The sequence below is a fragment of the Anopheles gambiae genome, chromosome 2 (assembly GCF_943734735.2).
Source record: "Anopheles gambiae chromosome 2, idAnoGambNW_F1_1, whole genome shotgun sequence".
Taxonomy (NCBI): Eukaryota; Metazoa; Arthropoda; class Insecta; order Diptera; family Culicidae; genus Anopheles; species Anopheles gambiae.
In genome coordinates, this window is record NC_064601.1 from 101,841,649 (window position 1) to 101,859,724 (window position 18,076).

Here is an 18,076-nt window from a genome sequence, read left to right on the forward strand (position 1 = left end):
TTTTGGATAGCGTTCCAGTAATTTTGCTATAAAAACGGTATGAACGTAGCTCTAATGTCAAGTTCGGATCTAGCTACAATCACAGCTACATTCAATCAACATGAAGATAACGCTCTTCTTCGTACTGCTCGCCATCCTAGCGATGATGAGTTTGGCTGAAGCACAACGCTCTGGTAGCAAAGGACCAATTAAACGGCCGCCTGTTGTTAGACCAACTCCTCCAAAACCACAACGACCCCCACCGCGACCGGAAGGACCAGCCCGTCCACAAGGAGGACCTCGACCGCAAGGACCCCCAGCGCGACCGCAAGGAGGATCCCAGCCGGTAGGAGGAGCCCGACCACCACCACGTCCCGTACGTCCTGTCCGTGGATAATACGATGGCTAGAAGCTGAAACAGTTTGTTACACTTTGTTATCAGTGGCATTGTTGTCGATGTGAGACTTTCTGCATTGTATTGCATTTGCATTGTATTGATTTCTAAGATAAAATAAATTAAGCTCATCAAAACTGCAGAGTTTTTGAAAAAAAAAAGAAAAGATATTGACGAGAAAAACATGATTATGTTGAATGTTTCAACAATGACGTCTCAATAGTACACTTATGCTGCAAACCCCGGAGATGCATCGAACCCGGTGTGCATCGGTGCTACCTGCTTTCTTCCTTATCCTGTTGTCTCCTGGCATAGTTACTTGTGGTGTTGGTCCTCGGCAAAATGGTTTGAAACCGCTTATGGTCTTGTGCCTTCGTCTACTAATCCGCTATCGTTATATCGATATGATTCTTCATGGTTCCCATCTTGCCTTGTTAACTTGGGTCTACCACGCTTCCTCTCTGCTTGTGGCTGGTCGGCAAGGATTTTACCTATGGCACTTGGTTACACGTCAAACATGGTAATTCATCTGACTGGTTTAAAGGGCATAGAGTGCCATACGTTTGCCTTTGACGGTTGTCCTACACCATAAATTCTAGAGCGCTCCCTAACAAGTCGACTGGAGCATAACGAATTTGCACGACAGAGTGATCGCGGTATAGTTTGTTCGAATCATCGTTGTTGTGGCTCCTTCATTGTCTTTGAACAACCAAGTAACACAAAAAAATATACAAAAGCATTGTAAGAAACAGTTTGCATGATATCGAATTGAACACATCATCAAAACGGTAATTTTAAATCCATCGTGTAAAGTTTCCGTCGTTGCGGCCTGAAATATTTCATCAGGTGAAAATATTTCACCATTTTCCCAAAATAATAGCTTTAATAGATTTTCGTAGTGCTTTAGTCATTTGTACACACAATCTCATGAATGTCAACTCATTTGTAGTAAATAGCTTCCAGTTTAACGGGTGAACTATGACTAAGACAATGATTTTCGTCGTTTTGAAATCACTCCCACCGTGCTTCAATTTTGCGGATTTCACAACACAATGTCATTAGCGCGTGTCCGCAAAACCCTTCCCACCGTGCAGTGGAAAACAAAATCGAAAGAAAACACACTCGTCGTGAAACAGCCATCGAACGTACGCACACGGAAAGTCTTGAGCGAAATTGTAAATGAAATCTCTGCCGACCGTGCAGCGGGCCGTGCTGCTTCTCCGACCACCCAGCCAGGAAGTGTGAAAATTCGTGCGGAAAGGTTAGTGTTGGCAAAAACAAAAAACAACGCGGCGACCAAGACTTCGAACACCCCTGGCCGAAGAAGAAAAAGCAAAGAAGACAGAGTGGCATTTTTGTTGGTGTGCCCCGTAGGTGACTGTCGCTGTCGTGTGGTTGTCGCCCGTTGCTTCTTCCCGTTGGGCTCGAGGTGTGTGTGTGTGAGTGTGTGCACAAATTATGTTTTTCCCATTTCAACGCGTGTCGCTCCAATAACACATCATCGTCAGCAGCAGCAGCAGACCCAAACCTGTGCAAACGCCTTAATCGGGCCTTAATTGTGCTGTAAGAAACTGATCGAATGGTAACATTGTCCCCGGTGCGATACGCCCCATCGCAAAAGGGGTTTGGTGCGAGGGGTGTGTTGAAGGAGCAAAGGGGAAAGGGTGCAAAATTGCTGCCGTGCTTCTTTGTAGTGTTTTTTTCCTTGCTTTTTAGAGGCAAGCTGCTGGCTGCGGTGGTTGTGTTGGCCCACGGAAATGGCCTAGCACTGGAGCACATTCACACATTCACCCGCTTCCCGCAGGCAAAACAGCCCACAGGCAGCATAATCATCGTCGCATAACTTTCTCCCTCCGGTATTTCACCGGAGACATTCTTCCATCGCTAGCGTGTGTGTGTAGTGGGACAAGGTTGGGTTGGGGGGAGGCTGTGAAAATGTTCAAACGGATGTGCAGATTGCGTCGTTTGGAAAAGCACACAATCCATCATTGAAGGAAGGGGAGAAGAAAAAAAAAGTTATGTTTTTTGCCTCTCCCTCTCTCCTAGCCCGATAGAACCATTCAGCAAAAGAGTTCCAGCAGAGGCAGCAAAAACTCAAAGGCTCCTCCGATGAGGAGCTGTGTGTGCGTGTGTGTGTGGCTAGTGATGGCAACATAATACAAACACTACCAACACCGTCAAGAAAGTCGCGGGCAACAGCCGGCGACACCGCTCTAACGCACTAGATCGCACCCGTCTGGTTCGATTTGTTGTGTTTCCGTTTCACTCACACCGCCCGCCTGTCTCCCTATTTTGTCCCTTTCCACTCACACTGTAGGAATAAAGCGCACCCATAAGGGGTGGTGGAAAATCGAGGTAGAAGGTAGCGGAAGGACGGGGGTGATGAATTTTCCTCCCGAATACAGCACGCTGCGGTGTTGGTTTGTTGTTTTTCCGGTCAGGTAGAGGTGTGGGCGTTTTCGGTGGTGGCTCTAGCCGAAGGGAGGAATCAGGTGTATTTGTATGTGTGTGTATCTGTATGTCTGTGTGTGTACATGTGTCTAATGCATGTCGCGCACAGTAGGAGCGAGTAAACAAATGCTCCCAAAATAGTTGCAACATAAGTTTATGCTTCTAGAGACATGCACATACACACACATTGATGAGGGAGAGCAAGCGGCGTGGAAAAATGACGCACATTTTCATCTATTTTTTCTTTGTTTTCTTGTTTTTTCTTGTTTTCTAGCTTCACCCGAACGGAAATCATCTGTGTGTCGGAGCGAAACTCTGGCGGATGCACCTGTGGACCCCAACCCCGCCCCCCCCCCCATTTGCTCTGTGCTGTGCTTGTTGTCTTCCCGTTGAGCTGAGTGGCAGAAGCAGAGCATCAAAAGGAAAGACAACATTTACGCACCCTCGCTACTCGCCTACTACATGCGCTGCAGCTTCCTCGAACGTTCGAGTATCGACACAGACAGACTTGCCAGACACACACACCCAGAGTGTTTGCTCGACCCGTCGGCGAAGAATGCAGTTTTATTACATTACCGTACCCGACGGTGACCGCCCCGGTTGGTCGTGATTAGAAACGAACGATCACGCGCGAACGCAAAAAGAGCAAAAGAAACAACGCCGTGGCTTGAGCTGGTGGGCGACCGGAAATCGGATGAAAGCAGTGTAGCAGTACCGCTAAGAAGAGTTTACATCCTTATACATTCGCAAGCAAACACAGACACAGACAGAAGTGGCGCGTTAGGAGGGGACAAAACCGCGCAGCCGGGGGTTTGAGGGCAAAAGATGCACACGTGGTGCGGTGCGCTGGCCAGAGAGTGTGAAAGTGTGCGGGCACATGCCGATGTGATGTGGTGAGCGAGACTGCTGTCTGGTGCTGGTGGGGCGGTGCTGGTGTCGCAAAACTCTTGTTCTTCCACTCCTTTCCATCGTCCGTCGTGGCAGCCGCGCGCCGGTGCATTCTAGATTGCAGATTCTTTGTTGCACGGGGCATACCACCGTTGCATCCTTTGTGTGTGAAGCCGTGTGAGTGTGTGTGTGTGTGTGTGTGTAGCAGCTCAGGGAGGACCAGCTTTCTTGTCTTTTGTGTGTCTGCGAGTCAGTGGAAAAGAAAACCCGCAGTTTCAGTTCACTCATAGTGCGCTGCTGGCGGTGGTCTTGTACAGCGCGCGTGGCATAGAAGAAGACATCGGCCGTGTGGTGCCCTAAACTTATCGATAAAGCAAATCCACGCGCCAGTGTAGTGGGTGTGCAAAAAGCTCGCACGAATCGAGTTGGTGTGCGTTTTTATTGCGAATGTGCCAGCCAAACCGAGCAGCCGAAACGCTAAAAAGGTGACCCCCCGGGTGAGGACGCTCCTCCGCGTGCTATATCGATTCTATGTGTGGTGCTATTCCGTGTGTGGTGCGAGCTCGAGTGTGCTAGTTTGATTGTTCCCAGTCGCCCTTCCCCTCTCCCGACCTTTATTCCTTCCACCACACCACAACCACGGTCAGGCTGGTTTACCCGGGCACGATGAATGCAGCGCCGGATTTCGGGACCGCAATCCGGCAGAACGGCTCGCCCAAGCACGACTTTCCGCTGCAGAACGGTCCGAACCATCATCCGGTCGAGTACCAGAATTACATCGGGGGCGGTGCTGGCGGTGGTGGTGGTATGCAAAACCAACAACCAAACCATCAACAGCAACAGCAGCAGCAGCAGGATCTGACCATCGATGGCATACCGAACAATTTCCCCCATCGGCGATCGCGCGCCTCGAGAACGTTCAAGAATCCGCCCCAGCCGCACATGTGCATCAAGGAGCGGACGCTGGACGGGAAGGAGGTGTTCATCAACGTGCTCAGCTGGACGCGTATCGCCAACCCGGACAATCCGGACGCACCGATACCACTGTACGGGGGCATGAAAGTGGGCAAGGTAAGCCTGGGGAAAGCGGAGTGGAAAGCGGGACGACGAGTGTGTGTGTGTGTGTGTATTGATTTATGAGCATCATTTCGGTGGAACAACGATACCAACAACAAAAAAGGCACTTTGGCATTGGGATGGACAAAGAAGTGGAGAAATCAGTGCGCCAATGGGTAAGAGGGAATACCCCGGAAGGAAGCAGCGCGCACGACGTCACACGTGGGTTTTGTTGCCGGTTGGTGCAGTGGTCGGCACGCGCTGGCTGCAAGCGGGACAGTAGGGCAAGCTTTAATGTCATTTTAAGTAAACTTTGGGAAGCATTTTTTTACTAGTTTTTGCTTCCTTGGTGGTTATTTGTAACATTTTTTATATTTTTGGTAAAGCTGGTGTATTTTCTTACTCGTAAGAAATGGCCAATCAAGGTTATTTTTAAAGTAATTTCGATTTATGAGTTATTCGTGCTATTAAATGATTATTTTTTTAACTGTCCATAAAGGAGTTCAGACATGTTCAGACATTAAACTTAAACGTTAAACTTTGTAAATATAGCCATTGACTTACATTGAAACATTGGTGCCTTAAAGACCAAAATAGGTGACAACGAGAGTATTTGTGTGGTACAGTTCGACGTTAGACTAATTTTAATTTACGGCCAGGGCTGCAAAATGTCATGATCATCACGAGATATTCACCAACGAAAACAATGAACATATCCTTGGTAGCTTGATGCTCATTGCTGATACTCATTGAAAGTACGTCATGTCATGCCGAACATGACATGCGAGTGCTTGAGTTAACCGCGATACTCTGACTGACAAGCTAAGCTTAATGCATGATCATCACAAGCATGATCATGACTTTTTCTGACTATGAACAATGCTGCCACTTAAACGAAGCTCAAATCAGCTCACGTACATAACTGAGATGCTCAGTGGTTAGACTCTCAGTGGTCCAATCACATTATTGATGACATTTTTTTTAGCACCCAATTCTTGATCACTCACTTGGTCATGACATTTGCTGTCGGTGATATTCACGACATTCTTGCAATATACTTGGCGTGTGGTCCCAAGCAGATCGGGATGATCACCGCCAAAGAGTTGGTTGCACACAATGTCACCAAGTATGTGATGATCGCAACAACGGTTTGAGCATCATCTTTGATTATCACAGTAGAGCTAGTGACGCTGACATTATTTTGTTTCATGACTATGTCAGTGACATTGTACAGAACTGATCAAGTCATGACATAGTGACTGACCAAGCGTTGGTGTCACGAAGCATGCATTGGTTACACCAAAAATGTCACGAAACATGCACTGGTGACACCAATCGTTTTGAGTATCACCTCTGATTATCACAATTGAGTACGTGACGCTGACATGGACTTTGTTTCAGTCAGAGTTTTTTTATGATATAGACAGAGACATTTTGCAGCACTGGTAACGACACTAATTGATTTTCATATGAACTTTTAGTAACATGTTTTTAGTTAAATATGGATAGAGATTTTTAGCCAAACTAGAAGCCTTCCCGCGGCGAATGCCTTAAAGCTTGCAGTAATAATAACAGGCAGCTCTTTTAAAACATGAGCATTTCTTATATTTTCTACCAATATTAAATGCAATGTGGAATAAATTGAATTAGAAACCTTGACATTTCACGTTGCAATTGCGTGTAATATAGAATTGATTAAACTCCGCACTATATTCAAACGTTAACAAACTTGCCAACCCCTGACCTAGACAATAAACGAACGCGCCCTGTTAGGTTACGCGAGCATCTTGCAACAAAGATCTTCTTTGTCGTTGGCTGCGCTAATACGCAGAGATGCTGCAAGTAAAAGCGTATCGAGCTGTACTAATGATGAATTTCGATTTTTTTTTCTTACCAAACACCACACCCTACAGCGCGTGAGTGAGTAAAAGGTAATTTCGCACCGAACGCTTAGTTACATAAAGCGTGGCTGGTACATCAAGTTAATTATGAAATGCAATGGCGAATAAAAAAAAACAACGCAGAACGCCACCACCAGAGAGACAGCAAGTGGAAAAAGTTTAATCGAACGTAGCTAGTTTATTTCGTGTGCTGTTTCGCAGGAAGTTTTGCGCCTCAACAACAACGGCACTTCGATATATAAAACTTTCTCGAGCCACCATTTAGCATGGACACGGATGAATTAGAGAGTAGGACGCATCGCATTAAGACGCGAACACCACTCACACCGGACACGAATCGCGAAGAGGAGGAGAAGGAAAGGTGTTGAATCGAAATTTTAATTACTGCTGCTGATTGAAGCTTCCGCGTTTTTTTTCTCTAAACATTCTAATTACTCTTGATGGTTGGCAAAAATGGGGTTTATTATGATATTTTAATTAAAAGTGGCTGCTATTAACATAAAAATCGACAAATGATACATATATTTACATATTCAGTATAGATTAATTGGTCGTTCCTGGGAAATTGTGCTTTTTTATTTAAATCCCTCTGTTTTTGTTAAGCTTTGCATAATGCATTGTAATAACCTTTTCCGATTTCAAAATAACATAATTGAATGTTTTGTGTAATTTGTAAATTAGTTTACAAACAAAGAAATTAACACCCGCTGTAGGGCGCCACCATCATAATCCCCTTCTGTGCGTCATTGTATCCGTCAATTCCGTTCGAAGTCAAACGAACGAACCGAAGAAAATCAACCGCGCGATCGTTCTGTGGTCGAAAAAGCAAGCTGTACTGGAACTGATTCGAGTCTTCTTTCTTCCGCTGAGTGGATGCCAAATTGTATCTTTGTAATTATGCTCGCGAGGAAATGAAAAGAAAAAAAGAGAGACCCCCACCACGCCGCAAAAGCGCGCAACAATTGGTCATGCAAAGGTGGCCACCAGACCAAACCGGAGGCGGGGTGTGGAAGTAGCGAACTGAAAATTGAATAAACGGCCGTGTGCGGCCGGAAAAGAAGTAATGTGCGTGTGTGCGTGTGTGCAATATGGAGAAATGAGGAAAATGAAATGAAAATGACACACAATCTGGAAGTAAGCGCGGGGAGCGGGCAGCTTGAACAGAGAAAAGCCGACCGAGTTGGATGTTTTATTAGAGACAAAAGAAGCAGTAAGACACTTTTGCGAGTAACGTGAAGAAGCGAGAGCACTCTCCACGGTAGGGAAAACAGATCGAGGTAGATAAAAGTGAAATTTAATGCTGTGTAAAGTTATGATGCTTATGCTTTGGTGGACTTTTTTTGGAGGGGGGTAACAGCAAGAGAGGGAGCAACAGCAACGTTGTTGAAAGCTCGAGGTGTACTGACCGACCGGTGTGCTGTGCGCTGTCTGCTTTCGGGCCATGCCGCAAGGGACATCATGTTGCCTTTCCCGTGCCCCGAGGGAAAGAAATGAACCAAAAAAACCTACACCGATCGGCACTTTTGTTGTTGCGCTCGTACGCTGAAAGTGTGCCGCTCTTGTGGCTTTCTTCTTACTCGACGCTTATTTTTCTTCTGTTTTGTATTTTAATTCGCAGATTCCACCCGGCAGCCCGAAAGCGCCACCGCTCGTCTACGCCGTAATGGCCAGCCCGGAGGTGCTGAAGAAGGCCGGTCGTAAATGCCCCGACACACCGGTAAATATACATATCGCATAAAGCAAACAGCACGCCGCTGCCGGCTTTTATGTGCAACGACGACGACGACGCCACCGAGACTCATTGTGGTTTGGTACATCTCTTCCTTTCTGTTTTTGTTTATTTTAGGAACGAATGAATCTGGTCGATTTGATGTGCGAGTTTGTGGAAGCCATGAATCCTTCTTTACATCTGTCGAGGTGAGTAGTGGAGCACCACCACCCTCGACGTGCTTGCTGCTCGGGGATGTAGTGTGGGATGGGGAGAAGGATGGTGGGAGTAGTGTATGAGCAGTCATCTTTTTATGGCTGCACTTCTGGAACGGAATGTTTCGAGAACCTTTTGCGCTTTTAGTTATGAAGGAGCAGGAAGCTTTCCATTGGTTAGAGAATCGAGTGGTTCTTCCAGTGAACCACATTTTGTTGATATGTTCTGTAATGAAAAGGTTGCTTTAACTGTTGATGTTAACATTTGTAGAAAGATACCGGGTTTTTCAAGAGTTCTCATAGCTGTGGGACACTTTATTGACTTTTTCTTAAGTGAAATGGAATTAATGCAACGAGAATTGAACTCTATTCCACCCTTATTAGACAAATCCAATAGGAATTTCCAAGGAGCCTGTCCAAAAATGGTGCTATAGAGTCCAATTTTCATCATATGAAGTTCACTTCCCATAAGAAAGAGACTTTTCGATTTACTATACATTTTGGATGGCCAGTAACTAATGTTGTATTTGTCTTTATTATCGTTCATCAGTATTGTCATTACAAAGTTTACTTGATTTCTACAATAAGTTATGCAGCAGACACCTAGAAGTAACTAGAATTCTAACCGGGTCATGTTTGAGTTAGATTAGAGTTAGAGTTGAGGTTTTGTTAAAATTCGGTTTCAGGGCCAATATACAGTCGCTGCTGCCAAATGTTGGCTCTAAAGTCCGTTGCCTCCGAGCCTCAGTGAAATTGAACATGAAATTTTGGGGGTTTCTGCTACATTTCAATAAATATTTATCAGAATATGGTTCATCGTACATCAAAAGAAAGGATTTTCAATTCCCCAACTATCTTGATTATAAAAAAATAATAAATTAAGTGCATTTCTTTGTGATTTCTCATTTTATTCACGGTGAAAAAAAAACTACGGGGAATCGTAAGGAAATGTATTTAATTTATTATTTCAATTGAATATCCTTTTTTTTTTGGTGTGCGATGAGTCATATTCTGATAAATATTCAATGTAAATATCATGTTCTTTTTCACGCAAGGTTTAAAACGACCTAAAGGTACCATTTTTTGGCAGAGTGCATCAATTTTTGCTTCTAAGGCATCAATTATTGACTCTAGCGCACATATTTTTGTCTGTAAGTCAACATTTTTTCATTCTTTTAGGAATGATGGAAGATAAATTTAAAAGATATTTGAACTAATTTGTGACAACAGTAATTTTACTTCACAAAAACAAATTTAATGAAGTCTAAAGCCATTGTTTATACCTGGAAATACATGCCAACGTTTTTCACTCCATTAAAAGTTACAAAATTGGCATGATAATGGCTCAAATTCAAATTCTGTCAATTATATTATTAATGCCTTTTATTCCTTCCAAATTAAATAATTTTGGAACATACAGTTTCAGATATTGGATTAAATTTTGTAAGCATAACAATAGTCAATTGTCATAGACAGCATAACAATAGACAGTCAAAAATTGACGCCTTAGAGACAATTATTGATACGAACTGTCAAAAATGTATGTCGTAGAGGCGATAATAGTGACACGCTGTCAAAAATTGGTGTCTTAAAGACTAAAATACGTTAGAGTCAAAATTTAGAGGCAACCTTTATCATTTCCAGGACTGGTATGGATTCGATATCAGTTCCAGGACCGATAGCAGGTCCATCAAGCGTTCACTGAACTAAGAAGTGTAAGCCTTGGGAAGATTTAGACTTCTTGGAATTGCGATTCAGCGCCCTGCCATTTCCACGCTTAATAATTTATTAAAAGCAACCAAATTGTCAACAAAAATTTGCCATTTTTATTTAACTTACTTCTAATAACCTGCATTCAACAATTAATTCTTTTCAATTTAATTCCCATTTTAGAAAACCTGAAATACTCAAGGACCGCGACCTGTCCGGCGAGCTGAAAGACGTGTGGAGTGCGGTGCAGGCGTGCCGCGATAAGGGCCGCTCGGACAACGGGCCGCCCGAGAATCTAGTCGTGTACACCGAGTTCGGCCCGGACAGTGCACCCAGCTACGAGCAGACGATACAGCAACATCACCACCAGCAGCAGCATCAGCAGCAGCTGCAATATCAGCAACAGTACGATCAGCTTCCAAACACACCCGACCAGCAAGGCCGTTTTCCATTATCAACTGGCCAGCAGCAGCAGCAACATCATTACCCTTATCATCATCAACAACAACAACAACAACAACAACAACAAAGTGCAATTACTCACAACAACCACAGCAACTCCTCCATACTGACCAGTATTGAACCGATCTCAACGCTCTCCGCTACGGACGGTGCTAACGGTACCGATGGCTCGCCGCTGAACGGATCCAGCTGCTACGCCATGCTGGACGAGTTTCTCTCGAAGGAAGCGGAAAGCCTGCGACTGTCGGCGAGCAACGGTAGCAACGGAACGACACTGCCTAACGCGGACGGTAACGCGAACTCCACACTGACCTCGTCTTCTTCCGCTTCATCTACTCCAACCGTGCCACAAACGTCACCGACGAATCCCCCGACGTCGGCCGCAGCAGCAGCAGCCAGCGCAACGCCCGCACCGGTGCCTGCAAAAGAAGCGACGAAAAGCTCCTCGGGGCACACCTTTTTTCCTATGTTTCGCTCGTCGAAAAGCAGCTCTAGCAGCAGCAGCAGCAGCAGCACTACTACTAACAGCAATAGTAGCAGTGGTGCTAACAACAACACTGCCAACAACGCACAGCTAAACGCCGGCAGTCAGGCTGGGGAGAAACCGACCGTGAACGGTGGCAGCGAACCAGCCGCTCCCGTGTCTTCCGCCCCGACCACTGACAGTGCCCAGGGTGCGCCCGAACCGCCCACCCCGAAGGCGGCCAAAACGAGCAGCAAAAAGAGTGGGCTTAACTTTTTCCGCCGCAACAAATCGTCGACGGCAGCGGCGGCGTCGGACACCGCCTCCAGCAAGAAGGACCCGTCCACCACACCAACCAAACAACCTCCCGCCCCGGTGGTGGTGGCCAGTGTGCTACCGGCTGGGCTATCTTCCGCTACCTCCGCACCGGCCACGCCGGCAGCTACCGGGGCCGCATCGACCGGGCCAACCGAGGCCAAGCTGCAGGACAACATGCCGGATGCTTTGCCGTCGCACGGTTTAGCTAACCACCGTACCCATCAGCACGGTGGCGCGTACCATCTGGACGGTGGTAGCAATAATGCCAGCAATGGTGGAGGCGGCGGCGATGGTGAAATCCACGAAACCACCAGTGCGGCCACGATCGCGGCAAAGTAAGGGCGGTGGGGGGCGCACAACGTACGCATGAGTGCGAGGGGCAGACCCTGTGGCATGTGATATTTTCGGCTGGGCAGGACCCTTCCTACCCCCCCTTTCCTCTCCTTCTTCGGACGGTGGGCAAGAGAAAAACAATGAGTGTTGATTGATGGTTATTGACGATTTTAGTATTATCCGATTCGATTCACACACCATCCGCACATTCAGCTGTGTAATTTGGATACAGGGGGCCGTGTATGGGTGTGTGTGTTGAGGTGCATAGGTGTGTGTATGTGTGTGTATGTGGGAATGTTTGTGGTATGTAAATAGCAGTCGCACGAAGGGAAAAACGATTAAAACAAAATAGCGAAAAGTGTGCAAGTATATCGCTGCAGCAGCATTTCAGTCATCATCTTCACCGTCATAGAAGAATGCGTGCGTGTTAGAATTGTTTCCGCAATGGGCAGCATTTTTATTTGTGCCCAAGATTGGTACCATGATCATGCAGTAAAGCTCCTCTTCCTCCCAACTGCAGCGTAGTGTGTATTAGCTTCATCCAAACTCATCGCCATCATTCATGCCGATGCACGGAGAAGCTTCAAGCACCCCCCCCCCCCAAACGCTACTGCCATCTGAACTCTCTTTCCCCCCTTTGGCTAAAAGGGATGGGAAACAGTAGACTTATCAACAATCGATTTTAAACGCACGGCAGGAATAGGAAACGAAACTTTTGTACCAGCGGGCTACGACCCACAGCGTCGTAAGCTACCTTTCGCAGTGCTTTTGCTGTAGGGATGCTTAGACAAATGACACTAGTGTATGTGTGTGTGTGTCTCTTTTTTGCATGAAACACACTACCGCATATCCATTGGTAGGCAAGCAAGGAGAGAGATATAAAAATGTATTAATGCTCGCTCGCATGTAGAGCGGAAAGCAGCTAGCAGTATTGCTTTTAAAACCATTGGCTTCCCGTAGTCAGGCAGCAGTCCCGAACCCCCGCATGGTGCGGTAGCATAAATAAGCGCACACTATTGTGTGAAATTTAGTATGAAATTCAAACGCGCGGTTGTCTGGCGGCCACCACAGCACGGTGCTTGTTGAGAGATTGTGGTTCTGCAGCAGTGGAGTGATACGATAGTCAGCAGAAGCATAACACGCTGATGAGCGGCTGTTAATGTGCATAGCAGTGTTGTCAATTTTGCGGAAGAGTAATGTTAGCGGAAATGGGAAAGAAGTGTTAAAATGAGCAAGAAAGGGAAGATGGTGATGCAGCAGAAGGCGAACAGTACCGAGGACCTCAGGCTGGTGTGTAAATGCGTGTTATCAAGTACATTGCTATTATCGATCGATCGTTCTCGTTTTGGGCACTGAAAGGATGTAGGGAAAAGAGGATAGAGCCATTTTACGACGGTGCACATTTTCTACTTCTTATTCCATCGTTCGGGCTATCTCATACACAAACGGGACCGGACCGGAAGGCTATCTTTTCTATTGCTTACGGTATACATTACATGTACTATATGGTAACCTTTTGTGAAAAGATACTCTCTTTAAGCTACTTAGAACACCTCACAGACATAGACACTTACACACTTACACACACACACACACACACACACACACACACACACACACACACACACACACTTACACACACACACACACACACACACACACACACACACACACACACACACACACACACACACATAAACAGATACAAAGAGATCGAACCAACGCCGCTTAGGGCGCGCAACGCAACATGCTGCCATTTTTTTGTTGTTGCTTTAGTCAAAACAGCTAAGGACACACGTTTGCTCGGTTCAACAACATTTGGGTTTGACTTTGGGTTACTACGAGACTGCGGAATGGAACGGTGCTCTCTCACTCTCTTGTATTAGTAGTTAGAGCTAGGTAGGAAGTAGCGATGCGTGCAGTACAGCTAGGCAAAGGGAAGGTTCGAACACTTCCAGTGCGAAGTAGGAAAAATATATCCATCGGGGCTAGTCTACGTACCGTTTTGCACGCAGGACCATTGTTAGGCGTTCGCACTGATCCCGTAGCGTATTGACAGTGCAGTCGAATACAAGACAAGGTTAGTTTAGCAGAGAGCGGCAATTAAACGCAACGCGTACAGATGGGACAGTTAAACATAAGCAAAAAGTATTCCGCACCTTTGATCGTACTGATTTTTAAACATAAAAAACAAACAATTTTAGCAAACTCTGCCGAACCGGGTGCGCGTAACCGGTCGCACGTGATCTTATATATGCTTAGTTTGTGCGTTTTTTTATACTTATATATACGTGTATATGGCAACAGTTTCCGTACTGATTCGGTTTAGTGATTTAAGCGAGCGGAATAATTTACAAAAAGCTAGGATAGCCAACACACACATCCAACAACACAAACACTCACACATAAACAATCTATTTGTTCCTTCTTCGTACTTGTTAGCTGTAGAGAGTAGTGCGATAATCTTTATAACCCCCGGAGATGTATGCTTTTCCCCTGCAGGCTCCACAATGAAAGACGTGAACCGAGATCTCAAACTGATTCGATGACCTTTTTGAGGGTAGCGATCGAAGACGATCGAATTTAGTTTTGCTCTCTCTCTCTCTCTCTCGACTTCTGATTCTGTTTTGGAACGAATCTTGAACAGACGAGGGAAAAGAACGTTACACAATGCCCTCTACATTGGCAAATTCATTATTATGAATAGGCTCATTCATTCCTCACTTACTATTTCTATCCCAGCTAGGTTTAATGGGAACAGTTAGCAAAATGGATCGTTAGCAAGCGTACTAACATAGTATCGTCAGTTTAGTACAGATTAGGGTAGCATTATTTTCCTTCCTCGCTCTCTCTCTGTCTCATGCTCAGGCGAGAACGACAGAACAGTTGAAGCTAACGGCAAGTGATAAGGTGATCGAGCAGAGTGTGCACTGCGAGCAGAGAGGCGCAAAAAGTATTTATTTAATTTCCCGGCTATCCCGGACAGCGATAGCAAAGAAGAACGGTGCGTGTGAGTGTGTGTTGTGTGCGTCGTGAGTGGGTCTTTTCTTTCGTGTAATGCAGTGTAGTGTTTTTTTTAATCATAATTGTTTAGATATATTTCAGCGCGCAATATCAAAACCGCGCCCTTTAGCTAATGTGCACAGGTTGCATTTCCGAAATGGAGGAGGAAGAAACCCCAATCCCTTTTTCGGATATGCCACGTGTTTTTGCTCTCTTGGGTTTTGGCACACGCCTCCCCCTTCCCGAGCCCAGTACATATGGAGTAATTAATTTTGCAGAAAAAAAGGCAACAAAACCCGCACACAGCACGCACTGAAAAGTGGTGCAGTTTATCAAAATACCCGTTCAAGGTGTGCGTGTGGGTTTGTGTATGTATGTATGTAACTCGCGCACTCAGTATGTTTTTTGTGTCTAGTTTTTTCGTATGATCATCAAATCTGTCCTACTAGGGCGTTTAAATTATAAAACAGAATGGAAAGCAAAAAAAACAGCAACAAAAAAAAAAACAAACAAACATCCACTGTCAAGTATTCACGCTGAGAAGCAGCTTGTATTTTTCATGCTTTGTTCCTGATTTTTGCAAGAAGAATCCGAAAATTTAGCCTGAAAACGAGAAGGGCAAAACGCTGATCGCATCGCGGAAGCCGGAAGCATGTTTCATCCCGTTTTTGATCACATCCACAAGAAAGTTGACCGGGTCGATGTCTGGCTTGTCCTTCGGGCTGTCGTCTTTTTCTACGTTCGGCTGTTCGGCGGCTTCCTCCGAGTCGGAAGTTTCGGTAGTCGCCTGCTCCTTCTCTGCTGCGGTACTAGCTTCTTCGCAACACACAACGGAAAGCAGGCACACCAGTAGCGTGATTGTAAGGAACTTCATTTTACAACAGGTACGTAACAACTTGATCTGACTTGATCTGTAACAAATAAATGTTTGGGTTCGATCTGGGAAAGGTTCGTTTTATAGAGCTAGTTGAGAGTCGTTGATTGTTGCGATATGGCGAGACAAGTGCCAATAGCGCATCTGTGCATATAGACACGATAGCGGATGTCATTCCTTTAGATCAAAGTTTATTTAAATCTTGCGTTATAAAGATCACGCGCTAAACGGTGTGGCAACCAGCAATCGTATCATTAGTCAACTGCTAGCGTAGTTTATTAGACATCAACTGGCAGAATGTGGACAGAAAGGAGTAAGTGCACACGTACGGTTTTTATTATAACAGTAGTTTTCTCTCTCTCCATCTATTCAGATCGTTACTGTGTTCTGAACTAGAAGATTTATATATTCAAATTTAGTGTGTTACAAACTGAAAGTATAGGCTATTATGTCAAAGTGTTAGAGGTTAGGAACATTTTTTTAAAAGGTAGGAGTTACTGACTTCAGTTTACTACATGACAACGTCACATTGATCTATAATCATCTTATAATGGGTATCGTCGTTGTACAATTTCATGCAAGACCTGTTCATTCTTGTACTCAACTGTTTGGTTTGGGAGATTGTGAAGACAATTTTTGAAATCTTCTCAAAAAATGGTGGCAGATAAGATATGTAGAATTAATGGAAATAACGGGAAGAATTCATTTTCATTCTATCTATACTAGTTTTTGCTGGTTTATGATTTTTGATACACAAACCAGCAAAAAACTTGAAGAACGTTGTTCGTGGACTTTATTTGATTCATATTCGGCTACATATAACCTCTCTTATTTTCTGTTCCTTTTGAATGGGTTCCTTGATGGACATCTGCATCAACTCATTAGGGCAGCAGGAATCACATGGCCACATCAACCATGTATTTAAACATCAAAGATATCGTGACTAGCGGCATCTCTGCTAGAATAATACCTGCCTCGTAGATATCAGTGTGTGATACATGAGTTAGAGGGTCTAAGAAGCTCGAATGCTTCTCTAGATGTCCATGAAGATATCGCTGCGTAAAACGTTATCCAGAGAAACAATTGTGTCTAGCAGAACTTCTCTACCTGATTACGATCATCGTCCTCTATAAGTCCATTGTTTTTCAAATAAAATAACAAACAGATACTTTTGTCGTTGAGGGAACATCGATATGAATGTTACAAGGTTAGTTGACAATCTTCAGGTTTTTTGTAAAGAAACTCTACTGATATCTGTCTTTCCTCTTACAGAATACATTCTGACAACTCCAAAACAAGTTGTATGATAAAGAACATTATGTCACAACTATGGATAATCACTTCTTGCTGGAGACCATGTAGATAAGCCTACGTATAAGACAAAATGTGATATTTACAGTCTAACAACACTAGAAAAAGCTTTTTTTGCATTTTGAAGACAGATTTATTTAAAGATATTTTGAATTAAGAATTCATCCATCACTGCTTCGACCCAGTCATTGTCACTATTTCACTCGGAAAAAATCAAACGTCCGGCGGGACAACTCTGTCCCAAAGCGCGTCCCCGTGTTCCAAAACTGTCCAAACAGTCTGGTGGCCCCAGTAGCCAACCGGCCAATGTCAGCCATCGGAGAGTAAGTGCTGCCGACATTACCAGGTGCCTCAGTCACTTGTGGAGCAGCACTGACCTTCTTACCCACGATGGACAGCACCACAAGCAATGTGCTCATCAAGCGCAGCAAACACAAAACTCTGCCCATCGCTCTGGTGCGGTTGTTTTTTTTCTCTCCAAGGCTCGGTAACGAATTTACAACTTTTACCGGCGTCTGTCTAACTGCTGACGCTGATGGCACGCCGCTTGGGGTGCGTCTGTGAAGCGACTAATGAGAATCGAGCCACCGCCCTCACAACGTTCACTGTTACGCCATGGAAGGTGTAGGTGTATCGTCTGGCAATCGCTCTTGCACACCTGCAGATCACATTCCGTCTGAATAAATAATAAATTGACTGCAAATAGTAGTTTCTGCTACTGCGCTACCTCTGTACAAATGCACTTGAAAGAGCGCATGGAAAACGATGGCAACGTGGTGCGTTGCCACCTTACTACCGGTGTGCTTTCCATTTGCATGGCTACTGGTGATTGCACTTCCCGTCCGATTGACCGGTGTGTATCGAGTGCACACTTGGAGCATGGCAACACACCCATGGCAAAGCACCCTGCTGCTGGTGCTGCTGCTGGTATGTAAATTGTGTGGTTTTTCTCATTCTTCTATTGCATTTGAAGTTCCACTTTCAAGGACTGCCCGCAGCGGGTAACCATG

General features: G+C 45.1%; 2 protein-coding genes across 5 annotated transcripts; one reads left to right on the forward strand and one right to left on the reverse strand.

The window, feature by feature from the left end:
- The first annotated feature begins 1,458 nt into the window (after nucleotides 1–1,458).
- LOC5667296 (rho GTPase-activating protein gacF) lies at nucleotides 1,459–15,424 on the forward strand. 4 transcript variants are annotated; one of them, XM_061641155.1, is made up of 5 exons: nucleotides 1,459–1,936; nucleotides 3,099–4,783; nucleotides 8,288–8,386; nucleotides 8,516–8,586; nucleotides 10,486–15,424. In XM_061641155.1, the coding sequence occupies exons 2-5, from the start codon at nucleotides 4,379–4,381 to the stop codon at nucleotides 11,882–11,884; spliced, it is 1,974 nt and encodes a 657-aa protein (XP_061497139.1). In that variant the 5' UTR covers nucleotides 1,459–1,936; nucleotides 3,099–4,378; the 3' UTR covers nucleotides 11,885–15,424. The 4 variants fall into 4 exon arrangements, with proteins under 4 accessions (XP_061497139.1, XP_061497138.1, XP_061497142.1 ...); XM_061641154.1 differs by having other exon boundaries at nucleotides 1,459–1,634; XM_061641158.1 differs by having other exon boundaries at nucleotides 1,669–1,802.
- On the reverse strand, nucleotides 15,398–15,837 carry LOC1277095 (uncharacterized). The gene has a single exon (XM_316528.3). The coding sequence runs from the start codon at nucleotides 15,753–15,755 to the stop codon at nucleotides 15,480–15,482; it is 276 nt and encodes a 91-aa protein (XP_316528.3). The 5' UTR covers nucleotides 15,756–15,837; the 3' UTR covers nucleotides 15,398–15,479.
- Between the last annotated feature and the right edge of the window lie 2,239 nt (nucleotides 15,838–18,076).